Source organism: Trachurus japonicus, chromosome 22 (assembly GCF_045865225.1).
Source record: "Trachurus japonicus isolate A0001 chromosome 22, Traja_1.0".
NCBI lineage: Eukaryota > Metazoa > Chordata > Actinopteri > Carangiformes > Carangidae > Trachurus > Trachurus japonicus.
In genome coordinates, this window is record NC_140928.1 from 12,884,031 (window position 1) to 12,907,980 (window position 23,950).

Here is a 23,950-nt window from a genome sequence, read left to right on the forward strand (position 1 = left end):
AGGGGCTGGAAGGTGATGGAGGAAAGAGGAGGAGGAGGTGGAGGAGGAGGAGGAGGAGAGAATAGACTGATCTAAATGCATCTCCATGTGCATGCAGTGGATCAGACCCAATCTTCTAAAAAAAAATTAGCATTCATAAGCCTCATGGTGGTTGATGTGTTCTCCTTTTGTTTGGTATTTTATTTAACCCAGATGATTTGATATTTTATGTTCATTACTGTATTTGTCTGTATTTGGCTGATCATTGCCCCGCTGTTCAGCACCATGGAGAGTTCATCACTTCAACTTGAATTATTAATTTTGATTGCACATTGGTTTAATTTTATTTATTCATAATGCAATTGTACTCCTTATGTTCCCAGTGTTTCCTCCTCCCTTCCTTTGCCCAGCTACAAATACCCCCCTATAGCCTTTACTATTGGGGCAAATTTGGAGTCCCTGCTATTTAGGGGCAAGCAGCTGGGTAGCAGACCAACTATTTCCTGGGGGAGGAGACTTATTTAAATGAGCATACACGTGTATGTCTATGGTACTTTGTCCAAAATTTGGTGTGTGGTGGCACTGGGTTCATGGGAACTTCCCCACTACTATTTAATTTCAAAGAGCTCTATCCACACATAAGAAGGGAAGCTTATGTGCATGAGTCAGAAGATGTGTGTATTAATTACAGGCCATTTTGAGTGATCAGTGTTTTTTGAGGGTAGTATAATACCCCAAGAATTTTTCTATGGAACTCTTTGGCTCGGGAAATTATGTACTGTATATGATACCCGCCCTTTCTGTGGCATCAAGCATCATGCATCCTGATGTAAAATGGCATCTATTCTAAAAGCATTTTTCTTCAAAGATCTTTGAGGAATGAGCGGGGCAGCCGGTCCAAGCGCTCTATGCATTTTGCCAAATTGGCATTTGTTTTGTCTTCCTCATTTACTTAATGCACTTTGGAGATTTCTTGTGAAAGCGGATTAAGGTCGACCTCAGAAGTCTGACTGTGCTCTCGCTATACATCGACATGAAGAGAAGTGGCTTTTACTTTGCATAGTAAGCCAATAGAGGAGAAAGGCAGATTCTTAACTTGATCTGATATCCGCATACACAAGCACAGTCAAGCTTGCATCACCTCATATTTGTGAATTTATGTTGTCACCTCATACACTTACCTGAAAGCTATAGTTACTAGTTTGCAGATTGTGATCCACGCATCACATAACTGCTTCTGAGACGTGGTCATTCGTTCAAAGAATACAAAAATCCTTTGTTTTTTTAAATATCAAAAACATCTGTCAGTGCAGTGGGAGTTTTTTAACCTTTTGTAATTGCTAATCAAAGTTTGAGGAACTTTTAATCACCTTTTTCGTAGTTTGTGTGTGTATAATCCTATATTTATACATTTCAGATACAGACAGACTTTTCACTTTTACTTGCCAGTTGTTTTAAATTTAAAACATATGTATATAACTCTGTGAAAGGGACTTTTCTCCATAATGAGCATTTTTACGGCTCTTTATCTTCCGAACTTTCTCTGAAGATTCTGAATTCTGGCAATTAACTTGTGATTTTGTATTCCTGTATAACTACATTTACTAAGGTTAAAAATCTGAGTACTTGTTTCACTGCTAGACAATTTCTATGCTGTACATTGGAAACCTTGACTCTATTCTCAGTGCTATTGGCCAGGAGCATGAGGTGCTACTCTGTGACAAACTGAAGGAGAAGAACCTTTCCTTCCTGGGTAAGCCAATTCTTGACCTTCTAATCACATTTTTCAACTCACTTTTGCCGTGGCAATGTTGCCTTTGTGTGAGCTTAGTGAAGGAGGACCTGGACATGACTGATGCAGTGGATCTTATCTCTTATTGATTTGAACCCAGTATCTTTTATCAAATATACTTCGATGGATGTTTATGCACTAAACTAGTACAAATAAATAAAGAATACAAATTTCAAAGGTAGCCTTTAATAATTAGTTAGTTGGCTTGTTCTTATGAGTAATTTGTTTATTTTAGAAAATTGGTCAAATAGGCTTGTTTGTATTTACATTACATTACATGATGTCAATAAGAGGATTCCTGTAATATTGCAGTATTATGTGTATAAATGTAATGAAACAAAGGTTGTGATTTCCAATATTTTTAGCAATTTTATTTTTGTAAGCCTTTTTAGTATATTTTCCAGACAACATTGTCTTGTTCCAACAAGACCTCATTTATCCCATCATCACCATCCCATCACCATCCCCTAGGTCAGATGACTGATGAAGGATAAAAGTCATTCCCCCTGTCATTAAGACCATATCATTTATTTGGACCCTGAGAGCTGACCTTTCTTCAGGGGCTGAACAGAGGACTGTTCTAAAACTGTCAGAGTTCGGGGGGCACAAGGGCCACTGAGGCAACCTCCCCCCATCTGATAAATGGATTGGAAATAAGCTACCCAACAGCAGGGATGGCCCATTAATTTTAATCAAAGGTGATGTAAAAAGGCGATCAGAGCCACATGACAATGTCAACAGCCCAGTAGGAGAGAACAGAGGTCCCCATCCTACCTCGCACACCCATATTACCCCACCCAGGATGCCCCTCTGCAGGCCCCCACAGCCTCACTGACCTCACTCGGCTCTCTTTCTCCATCCTTGGCTGATACTACCTCCTCACCATCACTGACACCGCCACCCTCCATCTCTCCTCAATTCCCTTCCATGCCCCATTAGTTGAGCTTGGCTGGAGACAAAGAGGCAGGCCTTTGGAACTGAATGACCTGGTCAGCCTGAGATTTAATGGAGAAATCAGGTGTTGTAGGGATAATGGCCGAAGCACGCCAGGAGTCAAGGACAATGGCTGCAGCGTTTGCAGGGAGGGGTCAGGCTTACAGAGGCTATAATGCCAACCTTGTCCTCTCGCTGTATATTTTATAAAGCGCTGCCAGACTACAAACTGGAGAGCAGCTCTGTAACTGGGCTTTACGGTTTTTTGTGCAACGAAAGCGAATATGTGGCAGATGTAGTTAATGGTTTTACTGTGCTTGCTGTCCTCTACTGCTATTTCGTCTCCTTTGCTACCATTGTTACCAGCACCTTAGTGAATGTGGATAGGTCAGAAGCCTGTGATTGATGATCATACACGTGGCTGATTACTGAATAGAACTTGTTCAGTGGAGAGTAATACTCATTTCAAACAGTGAAATGTTAAAATTCTGCCCTTTATCTCCTTTAGATGAAAACCAACTCAGAGCTATGGGCTATGACAAAACACCTGATATCATCCTGGAGGTTCCAATTGGTTAGTATTTGTATTATAAATGTCATTACCTCATATAAAATAACTGCTTCCTAAACCTAGGTGCCTTTTTCTCATAAAACATTTTGCAATTGTCAACAAATGTTCATATTAGATCTTTCATATTTGACAATTCAGAGGAATTAGCATAAAAATATCATTGTCTCTTCTGGATCTTGCTTGTGTAGCTTCCCTGTGACCAATTTCTGCTCAGGTGTTGCTGTGTGTTTCTGTTTATGTAAAGCTGTAGAGGGGCACATTGTTCACTGGATTGAGAGCAAAGCCTCATTCGGAGATGACCACAGTCATCGCACCTATCTTAATGAGCAGTTCTGGAGCTACTGGAACAGGTGAGTCATTCTCTTTCACTCTCTTTCATTTGCGTTATCTAAATCGACCATCTAATGTTGCAACCACTATTTTCCCAGCCTGCATGCGTATTGTTTCTAACTTCTCCTTTTTGACCACAAACCACAATCAGCTTTTCTCAGTATTATGAATGCAACCCATATCTGTCTTACAGAGCTAACCACTTCCTCCCTGGCATAAGCCACACTAACCCCAGACTTCCATATGTTACATGTGCACATCAGACTACTTCCACATCCACCCCTGTCACTGGAGCCCTTTAGAGCCTGAATGGCCTGCCTGTGAGCTTGATTGTTTTCCAGAGTACACATATTGTTTTCGAAGGAAAGCTGGGAAACGGGTGATTAATCCATTGCATCTGTTGTCATGAGAACCTTCAGACAGGAACAGGCCCTCGTGGTCTGACCCTGGGGGAGCAAAAGTGTGTGTACAGGCTTACATATGATGTGTGTGTCTGGATGCTAGAAATGAATAAGATGAACAACATACATGCCTATTTCATGATCTCTTGAGGAAACATAGAGAACCAACTTTTTTTTTTCTTCTCATACCTCTGTGAAAACACAAGGCTTACATTGGGTTAAAGGTGATGATGTAATTCATGTGCTAGTGTAGTCTAAAGGCTACACATGTCATATAGTGTCCCAGCCAATGAATAAATTGGATAGGTCAGACTTTCACTATTTAATGTCACTGAAAACTGCCATGTCATCAGCTATTATCCAATTAACTTAGATCAGTACTCAGTCACCAGAGTGACTTTAGTGCTGGGGTACTAGTGGTCGATCACATGTGGTCTTCACACTCACTGCCTCCCAGGGTGTGAGGTTCCAGTCACCAAGTCCAAAAGGCACCCCCCAACTGCCTCCATTCTCCCCACTATGGCCGGCTGACATGTCGTGACACGGCTGGAGGTTTCAGATCTCAGGCACAGCCAGACTCTCTTTCTCTGTCCCTTTTTGTTTTGCTAGTTACAGCACCAGACCAGGACCACATGGATCTATCAAGACCACAACACAGACGGAGAGGCTGTTTACTATGAATAAATTTTCATGTGTGGTTTTGCATGCGTACTTCCCCAACTTAAAATAATCTCTCTATTGTTTGCCTATCACTGATAAGATAGCACAGGATTTATCTACGCCAGATTTTTCCAAGTATAGATCACCTGCTTCCAGTTTTTATTTAAAATAGGCTGTTGTATTTGTTCTCTTGTAAATTTAGCCTACAGTCGTCGCAAAGGAGCTGAGAGTAGGGAACAAAAACGGAGGCACATAAATAAAGGAGCTTACAAGAATAAAATGAAAGTCAGGTGTGGATAGGTGTAGTGTTATGTATAAAAAGAAATAAAAAAAACACTGAACCTGCATGCCTGGAAGAAAGAGAGGAGAGAGGTTAGAAACATAACCAGGAGTTCTGAGGAGAGTCTTGCCTACACAAATAATGTAAAATATAAGGCAGCAATATCTCTCATGGCAGAAGTTTTAGTATTTAGTGTATTTAGGAAACGGTAAAGAAAGGGAAACAATGGCTCCATGTTGAAAGACGTTATCCTCGCCTGTGGAGAACTGATGCACCGATTTCACCCAGAAGCTGTGAGCGGAATAATTGTTTGATTTTTTAGCGAAAATGACTCATCCAATATCAGTGAGTAGTTACAATGCAGGCGATGAGGTCAAGGTCATAATCAATGGTGTGTTTTATTTTCTCAGAGTAACATATTTGGAAATGGTCTGCTCCCAGAAGGAAAATCTCTGTCTTTTTTTATTATTATTATTCATTATTGACGTCAAGAACTAAAAGTCGCTGAGGTGTAAATTTAAAAATGGGCCAGTCAGATGGTTACGGTCTTTTCGGCATCATTAAATACCTCTAAGGAAGTTGATGAATGAAAAAAAAACCCTGTGTTTTAGCTCTGTTCTAGACCATAGCTAATGAAATAGTATTTAAAGATCAAATGTCTCCTTAAATATGTCACTGTATAAGTCATTGTGCTTTTTCGGTTTAGGCTGATGAAAATGGCATTAATCTGTCTGTGGTCTTCTTTTTGCTACTCCTGGCATGAGTTTACTGTCGGTCAAAATATCAGAATACTAACAGCTTGATCGTACGGTTAGGGTTACTCTGAGCCTTACATATCTGCTCACGGGTGTCTCTCATTGATATTCGCTGGGGCGGCCTTGTCCAAGTGTATTAAGGAACTGACAAAGTAGATCCCATCATGTCAGCCAGCAGACCGGTCAGATAAACATTGTCATGTCAAAAAAGAAAAAATGTCAGTCCCTTCAAACCCTACCTTTTCCAGCACCCTTGTAATTTTTAATTGACATTTACTGCTGACATTTCCAAATGTGCTTCATCTTTCTCTTATTGTTAGAGTTAATGCGCTATCGTCTGATGTACAAAAGGGTGTGTGCACATGTGCATATTTGTGTGTGTTTGCAAAGTGAAGGCGGTGAATTCGGGGTCAGCACTTTGTGGTCACAAAAACATAAACTCATAGAGAAATGGGGGACAGAAGAGTGATGGGGTGACATCATCCTACTTTCACTTCTCATTAGAGGGTTTCAGTTTATGAGACAGGCCCTGAAGGGCTGATGTTTAGGGTGTTTGTCCATTCCTCAAACTCAGATTACAGTGCTTCACTCCAAACCTTTCAGTTTTCTTTTTGACTGCCCTTGGAATTGCATGGCGGTGTTTGTAATTACTTCATTGCCCCTGATTGACATTTCCAGTGATTTGCTTATTTTTCATGAATTCCCTCTTTGCTTTAACTGAACTGCTTCACCCATTGCTTGTGTTAATTGTTCTTGCTCTGCCCTCAAGCATTTCAGAGTGAGCTATGGGGACATGTTTTTGTAGAAGGGAGAAAAAAAACATAACTAATTTTCTCTCCAAAGCTCTCACCAACAGCATTCATCATCCAAACAATAGTCTTGCCAACACACTAACCCCATAATGAACCCCTCTTCAGTGGAGTGAGGGGTAATGACGCTTCACCTACAATGCTCCCAAGAAAAAAGAGAAAAGGGACCAGAAAAAAAGAGAGAAAAACGGTCCTCTGCAGAATCAAACGCCGTGTTCAGGCCCAGTGCCTGGATGAGATGGCGAAGCAGCAGCTATTGGTGTCTTCCAGCCATCAATCTTAGCTGGTGGCGTTCCAGAGCCAGCGAGCCCTCTGCTCTGACGGATGTTCAGATAATTGAGTTATCCATCTCGTCCAACTATCAGAGTTGCATAAAAATTATTCACCTGCTGGTGAATATTAAACACATAATGAGCCTCTTGTGTGTTTTAGGAGAAGTGGGTAAGGTTAAACACAGCATGTAATGAAATATGGACCTTTGTGTGGTACAACCTTAACTGCCCCTTCTTGATTATGGTGTACTTAAATCAATTATGGTTGGCAAAGTTCCCCCCATAACTCTCATAGCAGCAGCTAAAGTTCTACCTTTTATTTGTCTTATTAGCTGAGCTTATTACACACTTACAAGAATATATCCAGATAATTACAATTATGTACTAACTCCCTTGACAATTGTACCCCAGAGAGTTATTGTGATTAATTTGCAAATAACCTGTAGAAATAGAGATTTGGGTTTTTGTCATTGTTTATTGCACAATTGGACCGTGATACTGCAGTGGTCCCTGTCAAGTTCGGTTAGGGAATGTGTTGTTGTTGTTGTTGTTGTTGGGGAGTCCCTTGCCAAGCCACTATGTGTTTGGAATAAGGGATAAAAGACACTAGTCAAGTTTTAATGCTTCACGGATTGATCAATAGATGCACCTACCGATCAATGATTGGTCCTTGCTGTCACAGCTTGCAGAAAAAAATCCGGTAAAAATCAGTCACAACATTAACACTACAGATTTTCACAGCAAAGCATAGCCACAAAGCAAAACTCAGACCAAACTGCCTGAATGCATTCCTCTTTAACTGGTACAGTGTTTTTCTTTTCTGAGAGAGTCCACTCATTATTAATTTGCCAGATTATGAAGGATCTGCCTGGCCTGTAATGGCCCTCCATGCTGCAGTTCTGTATCATGAAGGGATCAATAGAGTAAATCAGAAAATACAGTTCACCACAACAGAGCTTTTCAGCAGCTACTTAGCAGTGTAGTATTGCAAATTAAAAGGGAAAACATAGAGCAGATTTAGAGTCCATTCCCCATTTTCCCTCCCCCATTCCACCCCAACCCCAGCACAATGGACAGCCTCTATGGAAATGAGCATTAATGCCAGCATGCCCCCACCCAAAGTAAATCAGCTGTGAGATTTGTAAACTGTACATGTGTCAGAGTTGGAAATGTTAGCACTCTTAATGGAGGCTTGAAAAGGTTAGATCTGATAAAAAGCTGTCAGCCATCCACAAAAAATGATTTATAGCAATATAATGGGACAGTATGGCTCATTTCTCCCTCATTTGAAATGGGGGTTAAGACTTTTGTGTTTGCCATTATACATCATCTGGCTTGACCACTTGGAAATTTGTTGTGACTTGAATGCACGCAGAGCCATTGTGTTTCATTTGGCTCCTTTGTTTTAGTGAGTTTGTAAAATGTGGTTAATTTATGTCCTCCCATAATTACCAGCAGAAGATTCTCAGGCTCCAAAAGCACATATTGATCTCCATTCAGCTCTGTGTTGCGCAAATGAGATTAGTGCTTGTCCTGTCTTGAAACACTTTTTTTTTACGCACATATTGGAAGCAAAACTACAATTAATGAGGAAGTCGTAATTCTCAAGACTCTCCAGACTCTTCCTACAACATCACTAATCTGCTCGCTGACACATTGGCTAATGAATAGACAGAAATCTGATTTATGTGATGTTTTATGTTTGTTGACACAGCTGCAATTAGACATCTCAAGTTCTTTGTGAACTTTTTCCAATTACGTGTGGGACCGGATGCTGTTGAATTTACTGCTGAAATTGCATAGTAATTCTGTCATAGCCTCACAACCGTCAATCCGTCTGCGACATCAAATTATTTTTTTTGATTCAAGATATTGTACGTGGTCATCCTTTTTTAATGGACATGTCCATCATTTTTGTTGAACCTTCCAAAGAAGTGACAACGGGAATGCTTAATTAGTAGAGTGTAACAACACAATGTGTTGGAGACATTCCTTATTGAATTCATATGAAAAAGGGTTTTCCAGGTACATCCTTACATATCTAGGTACCGGTAGTTTGTAAATGTAGTTTAAATAAAGATAGGCATTTGCTCGTGTGTAGAAATGTATATGAAGAGTGCACCTATGTGTTTGCTTTGTAGTTGCAGTTGTAGCATTAGAGCAATATACAGTAAGCCTCAGCAGCAGGGCCATCATAGAGCCAGAGCAGATATGGGATGTCACCTGAGAGAGGGCACCCAGAGGCTGTGGCTGCTGCTGATCCAATGAGGCTGGACATTACATGGCCATCCCCGAGGACAGGTACTGGCGCTTCTGGGGTGACGATGTGCCACCTCCGAGACCTGTGCCCTGCCATACTTTACCTCACCTCCCTGTCAGAGATGTGCACAACAAAGAGAATTCCATCGCTTTAGTGGCCTTTAAGAAAAACAACTTTATGTACTCTAGTCATAATGATGCAATGTATGATGTGACAAATATGTGAATAGCTGCTTGTGTGCACATAGTGGTTCCAGTTTCTTACTGCATATAGGCTTTTCTATTGTGGTGTTAATGAGGTGGTTTTTCAGGGTTATAAGGTTTTAAGGTTTTGGAGTTTTTATGGACTTAATGGAAAACTCTAGTTAGAGCTTAATTTCCTCTTTTTTTGAATGCACAAATATCAGTTTTCCAGGTAAAGCCTAAGCACCTCTGACATTGCTTTCCTCCTATTTATAGTTATGGTTACCCCATGCAGTGCAGGAACGTGGCCTCTTTTATTGTTTCCTTTGTTATGACATCCTCTCTTAGAATATTCCACAGCTAGAAAAATAGCTATCCACAATGGTGGTTCCTTTAGGGCTTTGGAAGTGTTTGTTTTAGGGCACATCAGCACACACAAGTGCAATGCTGGCCCCCAAAGCACAGGCAACTTGGAATATTAATGGCAAATGACAAGCCGGCTCTGATGCTTCAAGGATTTCATGCTTTTAAGGATGCACATTTGGGTGCATTGTTTAAGGCGTCTGGGGAGTAATCCGCACTCTCAGGTCTCCAGCAGCCTCAGGATTTAGCTCTGGTTAAGCCTCCATGTCTCCTATTTATTTTAGTCGGGTTGTATGTGTGCATTATCCAAATTTGTCATTTACCATTGAGTGTGAGAGCAGCTTTGACACGGCCGCTGTGTGTATAAACGAGGAGCGGGACAGAAAGCGGCACCCCAGCGATATATATCCCTCCTCCTGTCTTTCTGCTTGCCTGTGACACTGTGAGATGGAGAAGAAAGCCTCAAGTAAAATGGGCTCCAAGCATGTCTACTCTATGAATTCCTCTTTTGCTATGGAACTTTTTTCAAGATGAACGTACATTTTTTTGTCAGCTTTCACGATGTATGTCATCAGACTCTGAGACACACTTTTTTTTTCCCTCCCTCATTTTCTCAGTCTAGCTGCCTTTCCCCCCTTCTCCTCCTTTTTTCCCTCCACGGTGACCTTGTGGGTTTCATTCCAGCAGAAAGTCAAGAGCATTTGTCAAACACACAGAAAGTAGTGGGCAAGGATTAGAAAGGCTTTTTGTAAAACTCAATCTAACAGAAGAATTCCGATAGCTGCCTGACCCCCAAAGGACGTTCAGGTCTACATTACACTCAGTGTGTAAACTCGGAGCAATATTTTCTTCACACAGACACTGAGAGATAGCCCAGACAAATAGATTGTCTTCACAATACATGATGCTTGCTATGTCTCAAAGTCCTGTGTGTGCCTGAATCGCTGGGCAAACCGCAGAAAGTTGCAGATCAATAACGGGGAGGATTTTAGGGACGTCTGTTGTCATACAGAGTTTGTGCTCTAGTATTTCTCTGAATATTTTTGGTGAATCTATCATAATGACTAAAAGTAATTTAAGAGGATTTTTCATCAACATATTCCCCCCACATACACACACACATACACACTTAGGATTGGCAAACATAAAGCTACACCACAAATATTTATTGCTTTCTAGGGCCTGTGGTTCATGAAGCCTTTAAGTATTTGATTTCATGCACCTCCACAGCTGCTTCCAAACCACCTTAATGCTGCCCAACCCAAGGGCTTAATTGCGTCTTAACCTCTCTGTAGAAAGGGATGAAGGAGGCCAAGAGCCATCAGACGCATCCTCCAGTGTCCTCCCAAGGCCTAAGGAGAGCACTGGACCATGAGTCCAGTGACCTGTCACAGGAAATGAATGAGAGAACAAGAACAGCTCTGAAAAATAACACATTCTTTAGTTGTGGAAAAAAAAAGAAAAGAATGGGAACAATTTGGTCTTTTGTTTTTCTATCATTCAGTATGGTCTGACATTGTGTTGTAAGGAAGGACACTGGATTTAGAGAAAGAGGGCTTTTATTTCTCCATGTGCCACATGGATAGGAGAGGAATGCATAATTTAGTTCTGGATGTGCAACTTCATGACATGGCAAGTGTTTAACAGCTTTTTATGGAGGATTAAGATTTCCTTGGAATTTTTTTCTTCTCTTTTTTTATTGATTTTGTCAGGATGACCTGTTTCAGTGCAGACATTGCTCCTTGTATAGCATATGCTACTGGTGCTCATTTTTAATTGTATACTACAAGATTTAATTGAACCTTTTAAGAGCTACTTTGGTTTAAGTCAGTGGTCTTTTACACGCTACAAATTAATGGTTAACAAAAGCCGATTTATCTTAGCTTTAATTTATATGTTGGTCTGCATTGTGTTTTGTATTTTTAGGCACAAGAACAGTAAACACACTTTTTTTTCCCTCAGACCAAAAATAAATAGAATATTTTTACAGAATGACAGCCAAGAAAACAATGCTTCATATTTCTGCCTTTGTGTTTAAAGAGCAGCTCTGTGTGCACCAGATAATGTGCTAGTACTCATGGTCTGTGGAGGCCCATCAGTCACTGTGTGGAGCTGGTCGCTTGTGATAAGTGGTTCCTTATAGATAACCTAGACAGTAGGCTTCTTTTTATAGGCCCACTGTCCCTCACATAACCTTGTTTTTTTTATACCACCCATGCTTATTTTCCTCCATTTCAGATTCTTCTTTTAGTTTTCTGCACATTTACATCTTGTTTCAGTCTCCTCAGTCAAGTAATCTGGAAAAAAAACAAAACAAGCAGAAATGTAATCTCAAACCAAAGATAGACACACACACACATATGCATACACTTGAGTTTGTGGTCCATGTAGTTTTTCCTTGCTCAGTTTGACCTCTGCAGAAAGATCCTGATAAAAAAAAAGCTTTGGGTGATTTATACCTACAACAAAGCGGGAAATAGTTTCTGCTTTGTCTACTTCCTCAGATTTATCCCAACAACACAGAAATGAAAGATGTGATTTTACAGGATGACAAAATTATTGTAATGAAACATGTAAAAACACGCATCACCAAAACACTGATCAGTTTCTGCGTGTGTTCCACAATAATGACGTCAGAAGCAGCCACACTGTTTTGAATTTGTACCTATCAATTTTAGTTACGACATTATTTTTACATTTTTCATTTACCATATGACCTCATCCATCTCCCAAAATAATGTTGATATATGGTTTGAAGTGTTTGTTTCGGTATGTAAGACCTTTCATGGCAGTCATTTTGATTGATGTCCCATAAGTTACTGAATTCAAACACCAGATGAAAAGGTATTTGTTTTTCTGAACTTTGCTTTATATTTCAGTATTAATTCACTTCAGTGCTTTGTAGCCAGAAACACTGAAAGAGATACAAGCACATCTGAGTCTTTCCTCACCGGCCTGGCATTTGTTAAAGAGCTTCATCAGGACCCTCTTCCCCCATCTTTGTTCCCAGGCAGCCCTCTCCCTCTCCCGTCTCTGGTTTGAGTTTCACGTCTCTCGGCGGTCTGATTGCCTGATAGCTTAAACATCTCTGCCTGCCTATCCCTTAGTGGGAGTGTGTAATCAAAGACACATGAGGAGCCTGTGTCCAAGTGCTGACCTTCTGATTTTGCTCATCAATTCTGGGAGTTAATGTACAAGATCTATCAGGTCAACAGATTTGTCTGCACAAGCTCTGTCAGGTCTATAAATGTTCAGAAAGAATGCTTTTGGTCACTGCACCCTATTAAAACTTCTTAGAATAAATGTGCGCCCAAGATGACTGCTAATATATTCTTCCCACTCTCTTGTGTTAATAATGCTAATATGTTTTTTTTTTTGCTCCGTTATGTGTTTTAAATGAGCTCCATAAACCAAACCTTTGTGACAAGGGCTCAAGGAGTTAACGGGGTAATGATACGATCCAAATTCCAACTCTGTCCGCTGTCGATGTAACGTTTCATCATGGGCGGGAAGTTGAAACGGACGATACCCAATCCTTTTCTTTTGGACCGATGCAAGATAACAGAGGCATACATTTCTGAACAAGTGAAATATAAACTCTGCACAGAGTTTTTGGGCTTTGAGCCGCCCCTCTTTGAACGGCCGCCACGGAGATGTCGCAGAAATGTATTCCTCATTTTGAGTGATATCTCCATCAGCTGGCACGTTCGCACCATGAATCTTCCCCCGTGTTAAACCCGGAATCTGTCTCTTCAATGACGGCTGTGTGTTTTAAATGACCACTCTTATTTTTTGCGATGGGTGTCTGTGTGTCAAGGGGGTTACGAGTGAAAGGGCAGAATAGAGCTGTCTGGCGAAAGGCCTCTGATAGAAAGTGCCACTTCAATTTGAGCACAGCTGCAGCTAAGCCTGGGCTGGCTCACTGTCCAGCCCGACACTTCACATTCTCTTCTCCTACGACTGGAATGGATGTGAAAACTATTAACTTTGCGCAGAGTTTTGGCCTGACCATTTCTGATCCCTCTCCCCTTATTCATTGCTTATCTTCAGCTTGTTTTGTCAGGACTGCATGCTGACAAAGACAGTCTCGGACACAATTTACATGTTGTTTATTTGAGTTTGCTGATTCTTTGTAGCCAGTTCTGTAAAACTTGGGCTTAACATTCGTTGCAAAACAATGTTGTGACTGCAAAACCCCCTTTTGAAAAATACACTGTTACATGTATACACTGTCACGCACCATTAAATTGCGTATTATTTTACTTTTTAGATTACTTTTCCTTTTGACTAGACCACACCTTGCCTAATTTGGTGATGAGGGGGTTTAACAGTTTGAGGAACTCTATCCTCAGAGCTGCTGACAGTCCTCAGCCCCCTTGAGTCCCCACTAAGGACGGAGCTCGCGGTTAGAGAAAAGACTACTGGCTCTGTTTTAAGTATTCATTGTGGTTTGAATTAGAAAGGGGATAAATTCTTTGAATAATGATCGCAAAACATTTAGCTTCAACTGCCCGGGTGAAACAAAACACTCGCGAGTGAAACTTTGAACTGCTCCTCCTTTTTTCTCTCTCCCCTGGCCGTTTTGTTTTCAAATTGTAGCGCTGAGTTCATGGGAAACTCGCTCCGAGGTTACCTGCGCCCCTGCAAAGTAATGGGGGGAAAAAAAAGGATTACGGCCACAAGAATGTTTTTGCAGTTAGTTGAAATATTACTAACCTTGTCAAATGTCATTTTGAATGAGAAAGCAAACATATTTTAATCAGGGTTTTAAAGGCAGGGCTTTTCAAACTGTGACTCTTGGAGAAAGGGGTCAGCTAATTGCAACGTTTGATGTCATGTTTGGTCTCCCTCTTCATTTTGATGCGACTGCCTGGAAGCATGCTCGCTTTCTCGCCGTGCTCTCTGTGTCTCTCCCTATGTCACACACACACTTTATCACGTGCACAGTGGAATGAAAAACTACTGCGAGGTCCCAGAGTTCTCAATGCTGTAATGTTCATAAAGTCTGTGCTTCTACTTCCTGTCAGCCCCCCTCTCAACTTTGACCTTTAACCTCTCTCTGTATGCGTCACTGAAGGTTTGGCTGCTCCACATAGGCCTGACAGCGCTGAAATTTAAGGATCTTATTCATAATTTTTTTTTGAATGACTGCGTTTGTGTGCTCTACAGTCTATCAGGAGTGGGGTATGTCAGTCCTCGGTCTTTCAGTCTCCTCATTAAATATGAACCTCACTTGGACTGAAGATATGTGCAAGGCATTCCCACCAATCTATAACAGGCTAATCTTACAAACACACAATCTCAAATCTCTCTGGTTCTCATAATTACTATTTTAACAGCAGTGTGAGGGGGGGGGGGGGGTGGGATACACATTGTAAATTATGTTTGACAAGGTGGGGTTAGTGGTTTTGTCGTGGCTTGTCTTTGGTTATTACTCATGCTTCCTCCTGCCATAGATAAGGTCTGCTGGTGAACATACCAAGGTGAGCGCTGGCGCAGGGCCCTTATCGCCAACATTGATTTAGGGCAAGAACCCAGTGACAGAGGTCATTGTTAAGTAAAGCTATCCATCATTCAGGTTTGATTTCTGCTCAGACCTGTCTCCAAGTTGTCTACACATAGGTAGGCGGCTCATAAGGAGTAGAGGCCACCGGAGGGTTGGACTGGTGGGAGGTGTGATGTGGACGGCGTATTGAGGATAATGCTAACCGTGTGTTGAGAGATGACAAGAATGTGATTACAGGTTGACTTGTATTTAAGAATAGTTTAGATGTCATTTCAAATTAAGGACATGCAGTAAACTTCAATTGGTCCTTTAATTATTGTAAGGAATCAACAAACTATTTGATGTGCTTAAAAAAAAAAGTAGCCTTGATTTTTTTTTCCAACAGTTGCCGATTGCTCTCTTTTTCCACAGTTTATTTTGCCACTTACTTAATTCTCCATGTGTCCTAGACAGTCTCTGAGTATATGTTTGAGACGCTTTCCCCGATTTAAAATTCAAGGTAGTGCTGAGCCTGTGGTAAATAAATTTACAATCATAAACACAGGAGATGAGTGTTTTCCCTCTTTGCAGGGGTGTTTTTTCAGATGTCTGAAGATGGGTATTTATTGCTGTTAATGTTGTTCATGGCCTTCATGGCCAGACTTGTAAGTTTTGGCTTAAATGCTCTATTTATCCTGGCATCAAATTGGGGAGCTCATACTTTCAAATACGCTATGAGTCATATCATTGATTTGTCATGAAGATTATTTATTGCACCTTTTTTTCCAGCAACTTCTGCAAAAGTTGGGAGCTGTCAGAGATTCTCCTGGAGTGGATGCATGTAAACTGGCTGTGCCGAATCCAGAGGGATGTGGTGCTCCTGCAGAATCTAAGGCTCTCTTTAGTAATGCTGAGATAGGTAGCAAGGTTTGTGGTGCTGCTCACTAAAACCTTCCAGAGGATAACTTAAGTAGCTAATTACACTTCAGTCTGTAATCAAACCCATGTCAGGTTGTCTGAGAACCTGGATTTGTGTGGTGGATTTCAGTTAAATACAGGGGCAGCTTAAACATTTTATGGTTCTCTCCTCAAATTAAAGTTTTTTCCCGCAATCCCCTCTAAAACGTGTCATATCCCATTACACAAATTTGGATATGGTAAATTAGCAGGAAGAGTGCTCACGCTATGAATATGTTGACTTTTTTTTGTGCTGTGTGCAGAGGGTTAGCTTGCTGGGGGTTGGGGGTGTCTTTAACTCTAAAAAGTTGTCTTGAATTTCCTCCCCTCGGAAGATGATGTGTTTTTGCAATTCAAATATTTGCTCATTCTCTTCTCCATTGCAAAGCTCCCTTTGAAGCGGAAGAGTTCTATCAGGACCAATGACAGTGTGAGTGTGCAGCGTGACAGCGCAAGAGGCAGTGCTGGACTATTTCTAACTGCATATTTAAATAGCAAGGAAATCCAAAATCAAAAATATATGCAAATGACGCATGTTTTGCATGCTGATATTTTTATGATTCGGGGCTTGCATATTCAGGTGGTGTTCAGTACGTGCCTAGCTTTAGCAACATTAATCAGAATTACCTCTTGGCTTCACCACATCCTTGATCTCCCTCTAAACAAACATTTCTGGGGGTGGATGGCCTGCAATTTGGCAAATTTACTTTTAATTAAAGCTTTGGTTAATGTTTTATTGACTGTTTTAAGTGGGAAAAACATACTTCAGGCCTTAGGCTTCATAAGAAAGTGTGTCCCCCGGAAACTCTCAATACTCGCCTCTGAAGATGATTTTTCTTGATTGCACATTATAGAAGACCTAACTGCTTGATCTCCTTTACATTCATTACAGCTATATATATATATTCTTCTATCCCTCTTAGCAATAAGGGGGGAAAGCTCCTTTTCACGTAAATGAAGATTTTAGATGTATTCATTATATTTAGCATATGAACCATGACACTGTGTGTGGGTGCTTTGGGAAATGTACATGTAGCTGTTTATGCAGTGAGCAAGATATCAAGACAAAGCCCTGGAAATGGGCCTGAGGCCTGTCTGCACTCACAAGGTATAGAAAATACAGTATGAAATAATTAATTGAATTGTCATCTGTATGAGCAGCCCTTGCTCTCTGCACCCTATAATTCCAACCTCTTTCTACCCCTTCCCCTCGCCACATTTTTTCCCTTCTTTTTTTTCTAAACAGCAATTAATCTCATTTTTAGTCCAATTTCCATCCCTCTGCTGGAGTCAGAGCGAGTCCCCTGTTTTGTTCCTATTTGGCTTGGTTCCTCTGCATAGTCATTAAGGGCCCAATTAATGTCACCCTTTAGCTGAAGAGTGCTCATTTTTATTGGGGAGCTGACAGTCACCGCCATGAGTGCCGCAGTGTAATATGCATTAATTGCCCCGTAACACTGGTAATTACCAGTTCTTCAAGCCTCTCAGTAAACTGTCATGCCCAGACACGACTGCTTTGAAATAGATTACTCATTAGGGGGACCTGCCCTGTTTTCCAATGGGGGCTCGCTGGGTTGGCATAAAGGCGAAAAAAATCTGGTGCTTGAACAAATAGTTGCCAAGAGCAATTTCCTATTACAACTTCCCAGTGACGGCTTTTTCTCTTTCTTTCATTCCTTCTTTTTTTTTTTTTCTCCTTAGATGGCATTCCAGCCGTCACTTGAGGTAAAGATCAGAAGTAGAGTTAGAGGTCCATCACAGATCTTGCTGATAGCAGTTGGTTTGTCTTCTCGTCCCAGTTTGACTCCTTGAATGAGAAAGTGCCTTGGGATTTCACCATTCAGCATATCGCCTTGGCTTTAACCGAAATCCTCTGTGTTGATGTATTTTTGTTCTTTTTTTTTTGCCTTTGTACAACATTGCCCAGAATGCCCAGAGACTTGGTATAAGCACTGCATTGAAAGTGTCAGCATTGTTGCTTGATGTGGGGCATTTCAGGGACTCTGCACATAAGATCAAGGCAGTGTTGATGTGAAGTTCTTGTTCAAATATTGATGCTAACTTTGCTCGGCTCTTGTGTTTGCAAACTGTGGAATCTCTGTTTTAAACATTAGCTTGTGCTTCAGAGTTCCTGAAACGTGTCCTGTGTCCCCGGAGCAAAAGAAATTGATAGCGAATGCAAATAGATGAATTTAAAGAAACGGTTAGAGGACAAAAGCTGGTGATGTAGTGTGGGTGTCACCATCGCTCTGCGATAAGATATTATAAAGGAGAGACCAAATGAAACAATGTTAGCTATCACACATCCTCAGCACAGAAAGGTGTTGGCCTATTTAGTCACGCTAGAAACAATATTTAGATTTCACCACAGCTTTGTAAACGCTGCAAGTGTGCGCTGGGCCGACTCCTCTGGTCCCTGTTCTTTCTTTCTGTCTTTCTTTTTTTTTCAGAAGCACTTTTATGTCATTACCCATTTACCATAGCAAGGAAAAGAACAGAATGTGAAGACCAGGAAAAACCCTTCACACACACACACAGATAGATAACACACACACACTCAAACACACACACAGAGATTCACAAAGGTGCTGCTTTTGTTTTATCTCCCTTATAGCACCTGCTTCAGGCAATCTGCTCCCACTCGTCTCAAATGAATTTTGTCACGGCCTTTCAGATTCTCAGGCAGCGATGCACTAATGAAAGGAGATGGTACAATTTGAACTGACCAGGTAGCAGCCAGCAGTGCACAGCTGAGAGCAAGGGATGGGGACACACCCCTCCTTGAAACAAAAGACAAGTCAACCGTCCACTGATATACCCATTACCCTTCTCATTAATACCCCGCAGACCTCGTTGTGTGAGTGTGTGTGCCCGTGTGCGCTTGTGCGTGCGTTTATCTGTTTGTGTTGGTCGAGCACTTTTCGAATTGTTTATGACAGGCCTAATTGGGCTAATTGAAGACATTAAGATTACCTGTCAGCTGTGTGTATCCAGACTCCCTATCTGTCTGACAACTCCTGACAAGTGAGGGACCCCGTAGCATCCGTCATGATGGAGCATTCCCAGGCCGTAATAGGGACAATAGGGGCCACTCTAATTTGATGTGGACAGCCTTGGCTGCGCGGATCAGCCTCCCTCTGAGTGTGTGTGTGTGTGTGTGTATGTGTTTGGGTTTTTTTTGTGTGTCTGTGTGTGTGTGTTAGGTGTAAGTGAGAGTTGGGGGCTCTGTGCATGGCCAAGCTAATGGAGTCCCCTTTGGCAATGTGACAAAGCGATGAGGCAGTCTGAGGGGAAAAGTGAAAGGGGTCTTCAAGTGTTTAAGGACATGAGAAGGAAGTTGCTCGGGGTGACGGCCCTCAAAGTTTGAGTGACAAGAGAGGAGCGCTGACATCTGTGTGTCTGTGTCTGTGTCTGTGTGGTTGTGGGCAGTGATCCATACTCCTTTATCACAGTACAGACACACAAAGTTTTTGATTTGGGGAGTGTAACTGACCCTCTTTTGCATGTGTGCATTCAGTTACACGACACCAGTAATCAGAATATCATGCACAAAAGTAGAAACATTTAGTCTGTGTTCATTTTTTATTTTTTAATGGCATTTTTTATAGTCTAGTTGTTGAATGTTCCCTTCTTTTATTTTGAAGGTGCAGATATTCCTAGATGAGGGTTGCCAGATCTTCAGCAGATCACAGTCTTATTTTCTCGGCATTAGGGAATGTGCCTCTGCATATCTGTATCAACCCACCCTCCCCACTTTCCTCTCCTGTGTGGGCATTGTGTGGGGGCTTTGCAGTGTCATCGCTATGACAGATCAACGCTGTCAGCCCAGGAGATCCCTCTGTTTGTTTGTTCTCCTCCAAAAGGGGTTAAACTGTCAAGTTGACAACTCGCGAGACCCTTAGACTCTGCCCTACTGCCTTTCCCCATCTCTCTCTCTCTCTCTCTCTCTCTCTCTCTCTCTCTATGGCTCCCTCCCCCCGTCCACCTTCATCCCCAAACGAGTGAAAATCAATACCAGATTGCCTGAGGACCACTGTTTGGTGTGGGCCTGACCCCTAGATGTCCCCCACTCTGCTTCTTTCATTACATGTAGCCCAGTATTTAACTTCCATCCTGATCCCTCGCCTAATTAGTTTCGATAAGCTCCGAGTCTCTCTCTCCCTCCCTCTCTCTCTCTCCTTCTCTCTTACACGTGCACTCACACCGCAAATACACATGGACATCTTGCTTTCTTGCCCTTTGAGGGGACACTCTGGGCTGGGAGTAATAAAAAAGGCAAATCCCAACACGCACACAGAAGCCCTCAGCGGTTCTTGAGCTGGGATTATTGTTTTGTTTGCTTAGTAAATTTTTTAAAACTACAATGAAATTAGATTTGCACCACAGATCATCAGTGAAAACACTGGCTGTATCCTGTGTTGTCCAAAGCTAATGGTGCTCAGCGGTGGGCCTGTTAGCAGCACTACACCCTGTTGGCCAGATGCTGTCTCTGTTTAGTTGTTCAGTCCAGTCACAAAGTAACCATTGATCTCATGTAGGAGATGCAAGCTGCTTCTTTAAAAATTTCCTCACGCTAAAACCTTGATGAATAATTGAGTGGCACAAACACAGAGAAAAGTTCCAGTGGTTTTTTAGCTGGAGGTCTGTGTGCGTGTGTGTGTATATGTGTGTGTGTTTTTATGTACCACCCACATGTCCAGGTGCCGCCACTGCGCCGGCTGGCCCGTCGACCACTGACAAGCCCCAACGACATGTCGGCCCCCCTGCTCTGCTCCCCCCTAGGGGCTAAAATTACCCTCAGGAATGTAAACAGACTGCCGAGTAAGCACACGGCTTTCTGTGGCCCTTCGCCCGCGTCCGTCTCCAAATTCACCCCCCAAACTGGGACAGTTCCATTTTGGACTCAGAGGCCAAGGTTGATGGCGAGGATACGTTCGCCTGGCATTAGGCCGGTGTGTCACAGCAGTTCTTTGTTCAAGTTACAGCACTTATACAGTGTGTCTGTGTCTGTGCGATGATAATCATATTGGTGGACTGCAAATGTTCCATGCAACAGCTGAAAAAGAAATATCTTCTTTTTCCTTTTTCTCTTCATATCTCATTTCCCCTTTTCATTTTAGCAGACAGATGGGCATTCACACCAATTCATTAGGTGTGTGAGGTAGCTGTAAGCTGTGGAGTCTGGGTGAAGAAGTTCACTGGGCCGGGTGCTGACATGTTGATTTAGTGGTGGTAACACGACTGCACTTCCAAAGGTGCTGACTTGGACGAAAGCCAGGCCTCTTTTTCTCCCAGGGAGACATTAGAGGCCGCACTCTAATTTTGGGGCAGGGTTCTGCTCACGGATGGAGAGGCAAGGAGGCCCTACACAACAAACATTCACACCTGCCTTTCCATGCCTAACTTTTGATTCAGCACTCGCTGAAGTGGCGGCAGGATTTACAAAGATATCAGACTGATTTCTCAGATTGAGCTGTTTGGCAAAGCAGGTTCCTTTGCAAAATAAAGAATAATTAGGTGTGACATAAAAAATAAGTGCATTCATCACTTTGTAAAAATGTCACTTAAGATTAACTAAAGGAACTTCATCAGGTATTTGTTGAAAGCAGGGAACAGGCAAATTTTCTTACTTTTCCTGTTAGGTACTTTTAAAATTGAAAACCTTTGTTGTTTTTATTTACATGAGTTGTGTTTAGGTGGTAAAGTTACTTTAAACACAAATAATCTCAAGGCACTGTACAGACTAAGGACACGGCCTTGAAAGAGTTGGAGCCAACAGTTTACAGCAAGCACATGGCAACAGCGGGGAGGGAAAACTCCCTTTTAACAGGAAGAAAATCTCCAACAGAACCAGACTCAGGGTGGATTGTTTGGATTGAGTGGAGAGAAATGGGTTAGAGAGGGAGAAAGAGAGACCAGGAACAGCTGTATACTGTATCCTGTTGTACTCAAGCACTATCAGACTGCTTCTTATAACAATGATAATAATAGTCAGACTCACAGGTGTCCTAGTGAAGTGGATTCGAAGATATCTGTAGAATGAGAACAGAAAGGAGAAGCACAAACTTCAGACCTTCACCCGATCGAGCCCCATCAGCTATACAGGTTTATCAAAAAAGAACATTAGAGAAGATGTCACCTTCCCGAACATAAACTTCAACACAAACTGTGAACTGGTCCCACAGGAGACGATGGCTGAGAGCTCTGCCTCCCACTCTACTCTTGGAAAGTCTAGGAACCACAAGTAAGCCTGCATTTTGACAACAAAGTGTTCTGTTGGGATAATAAGGGGTACTACAGGGTCTTTAAGATGGGATAGAGCTTGGTCATTAAGGGCTTTATACATAAGGAGAAGGATTTTGACTTCTGGATTTTACAGGGAACCAATGCAGAGAAGCCAGCACAGGAGAAATATGAGCTTTTTTCTAGTTCCTGTACTCAAACAGAAACTTGCACGGAGGAGTCACTGTTGGACAAACAAACTGGAATCTGTCTGATAAATACGACTTAAACCAGATTATTGCCATTCCTGTAATTCCAATGATAAAATCTTGTCATTGATGATGTCAGTTGAAGATGTGAGTCAATGCAGCATCGTGTGCAACTTGTTTGCGTGAGTTTTGTGTTTGGTGTGTTTGTTTTTTTGCATATGTGGAAGACAAACGACCATGAATCAGGTACACATCCTGTGACCTCACTTACAAACATGATATCATCCATACGTATACACAGTACACATAAGACCGTTGCTCTGTTGGACACATCAGGTCTGCAGGCGCCCAGTCAGGCTGACGCTGCCCTAGTGAGGGCAGATAGGGTTACAGTACAAACTGTTGTTGATTAGGGCCGTGGCTGTAGTGGGGGATCATCCTAAATTGAAAACACATTAGCCATCCGGGTTAAGGGCAGGATTAGGACCAGAGCTACGTGGGGCGAAGAGCAGCGGCAGACACAAAATGGCCGTCCCTACGCCTGCTTTTGACTGTGTTTCCCCCAGAGACAGGTGGCAATTATCGGCCCGGGCTGCTGGGAGTTCACAATAACAGGTTAAAGGAGCATGTATCCCCCTGACGCTGTGGTCCTCTCTTGTCTGCACAGCCTCCCAGCCCCCAGCCCGCTCGCCTGCCACCGCGGGGAGCTTCCTGTCTCCAAGCAAAACTTACAGACATGGAGACTCATCAAAGGCCAGAGGGACTCTGTGGACATATCTGCAAATTAGCACCGTGGCCAGTGTTTGGCTTTGGAGACTAATAAGCCTCATCTCAAAATAGAGAAAGCCTCAGAGACATTTCTCTTCTGTTATTTTTATTTCCCATATCAGATGTAATGAAGGTCATCGTAATTCTGAGCAGCATGTGCATTTAAAATGTATTTACAGTCATCCTGTCTCAAAGACATGATTGCCCGCTCATGATTTCAGTACTGTGCTGGCAGAGGAGACACCATTTGAAGCCATTGCCATAATAGAATTTAATAATATCAGCATCAAGTGTTAATGAATACCCACTCAGTGTGTCATAACTGAAGAGATCAAGCCATTTCCATGATATAGAGGGTCATTATAGAGGACGGGGAGTCGATATCTGAGAAAAGATCAGGTGAGCTCTGACCATTTAAATGTTAACCCTTACACATCCAGAGAAAAGCACAGAGACAGAGCTTTTCTGTTTTTACACTGATATTATCAAGTACGAATTTCAAGCTTTTTCTAAGCAAGGGCGGATAAACACAGAGTTTTGGCCTGACTTTAATATGGATCGTTCTGATGTCATCTCAGAGCTTGTTGTTGGAAAGTTGTTGTGTCTTCTGCAGCGTCTCCTTGGCTGTTTGGACCAACTTCTGAACACTAAACAGACAAAGCTGAAGCCAGAGCACGCTTTGTTTGTTTTCGCTCCACTTCCAACGCAGACCAGAGCGTGTC

The 23,950-nt window shown here is 42.0% G+C and overlaps 1 protein-coding gene across 2 annotated transcripts in view; it reads left to right on the forward strand.

Annotated features, from left to right (window-relative positions):
* The window catches only part of cdin1 (CDAN1 interacting nuclease 1), a 55,173-nt gene that overhangs the window by 24,481 nt on the left and 6,742 nt on the right, over positions 1 to 23,950 (forward strand). Inside the window, exons 9-12 of one of the 2 annotated variants that reach the window (XM_085766615.1) lie at positions 1,665 to 1,732; positions 3,213 to 3,278; positions 3,520 to 3,625; positions 23,128 to 23,427. In XM_085766615.1, the coding sequence (XP_085622741.1) occupies positions 1,665 to 1,732; positions 3,213 to 3,278; positions 3,520 to 3,625; positions 23,128 to 23,248 (361 nt within the window). In that variant the 3' untranslated portion in view covers positions 23,249 to 23,427. Of the gene's footprint in view, positions 1 to 1,664; positions 1,733 to 3,212; positions 3,279 to 3,519; positions 3,626 to 23,127; positions 23,428 to 23,950 lie in introns of those variants that run through there. The other variant, XM_085766614.1, reaches the window with a different exon arrangement.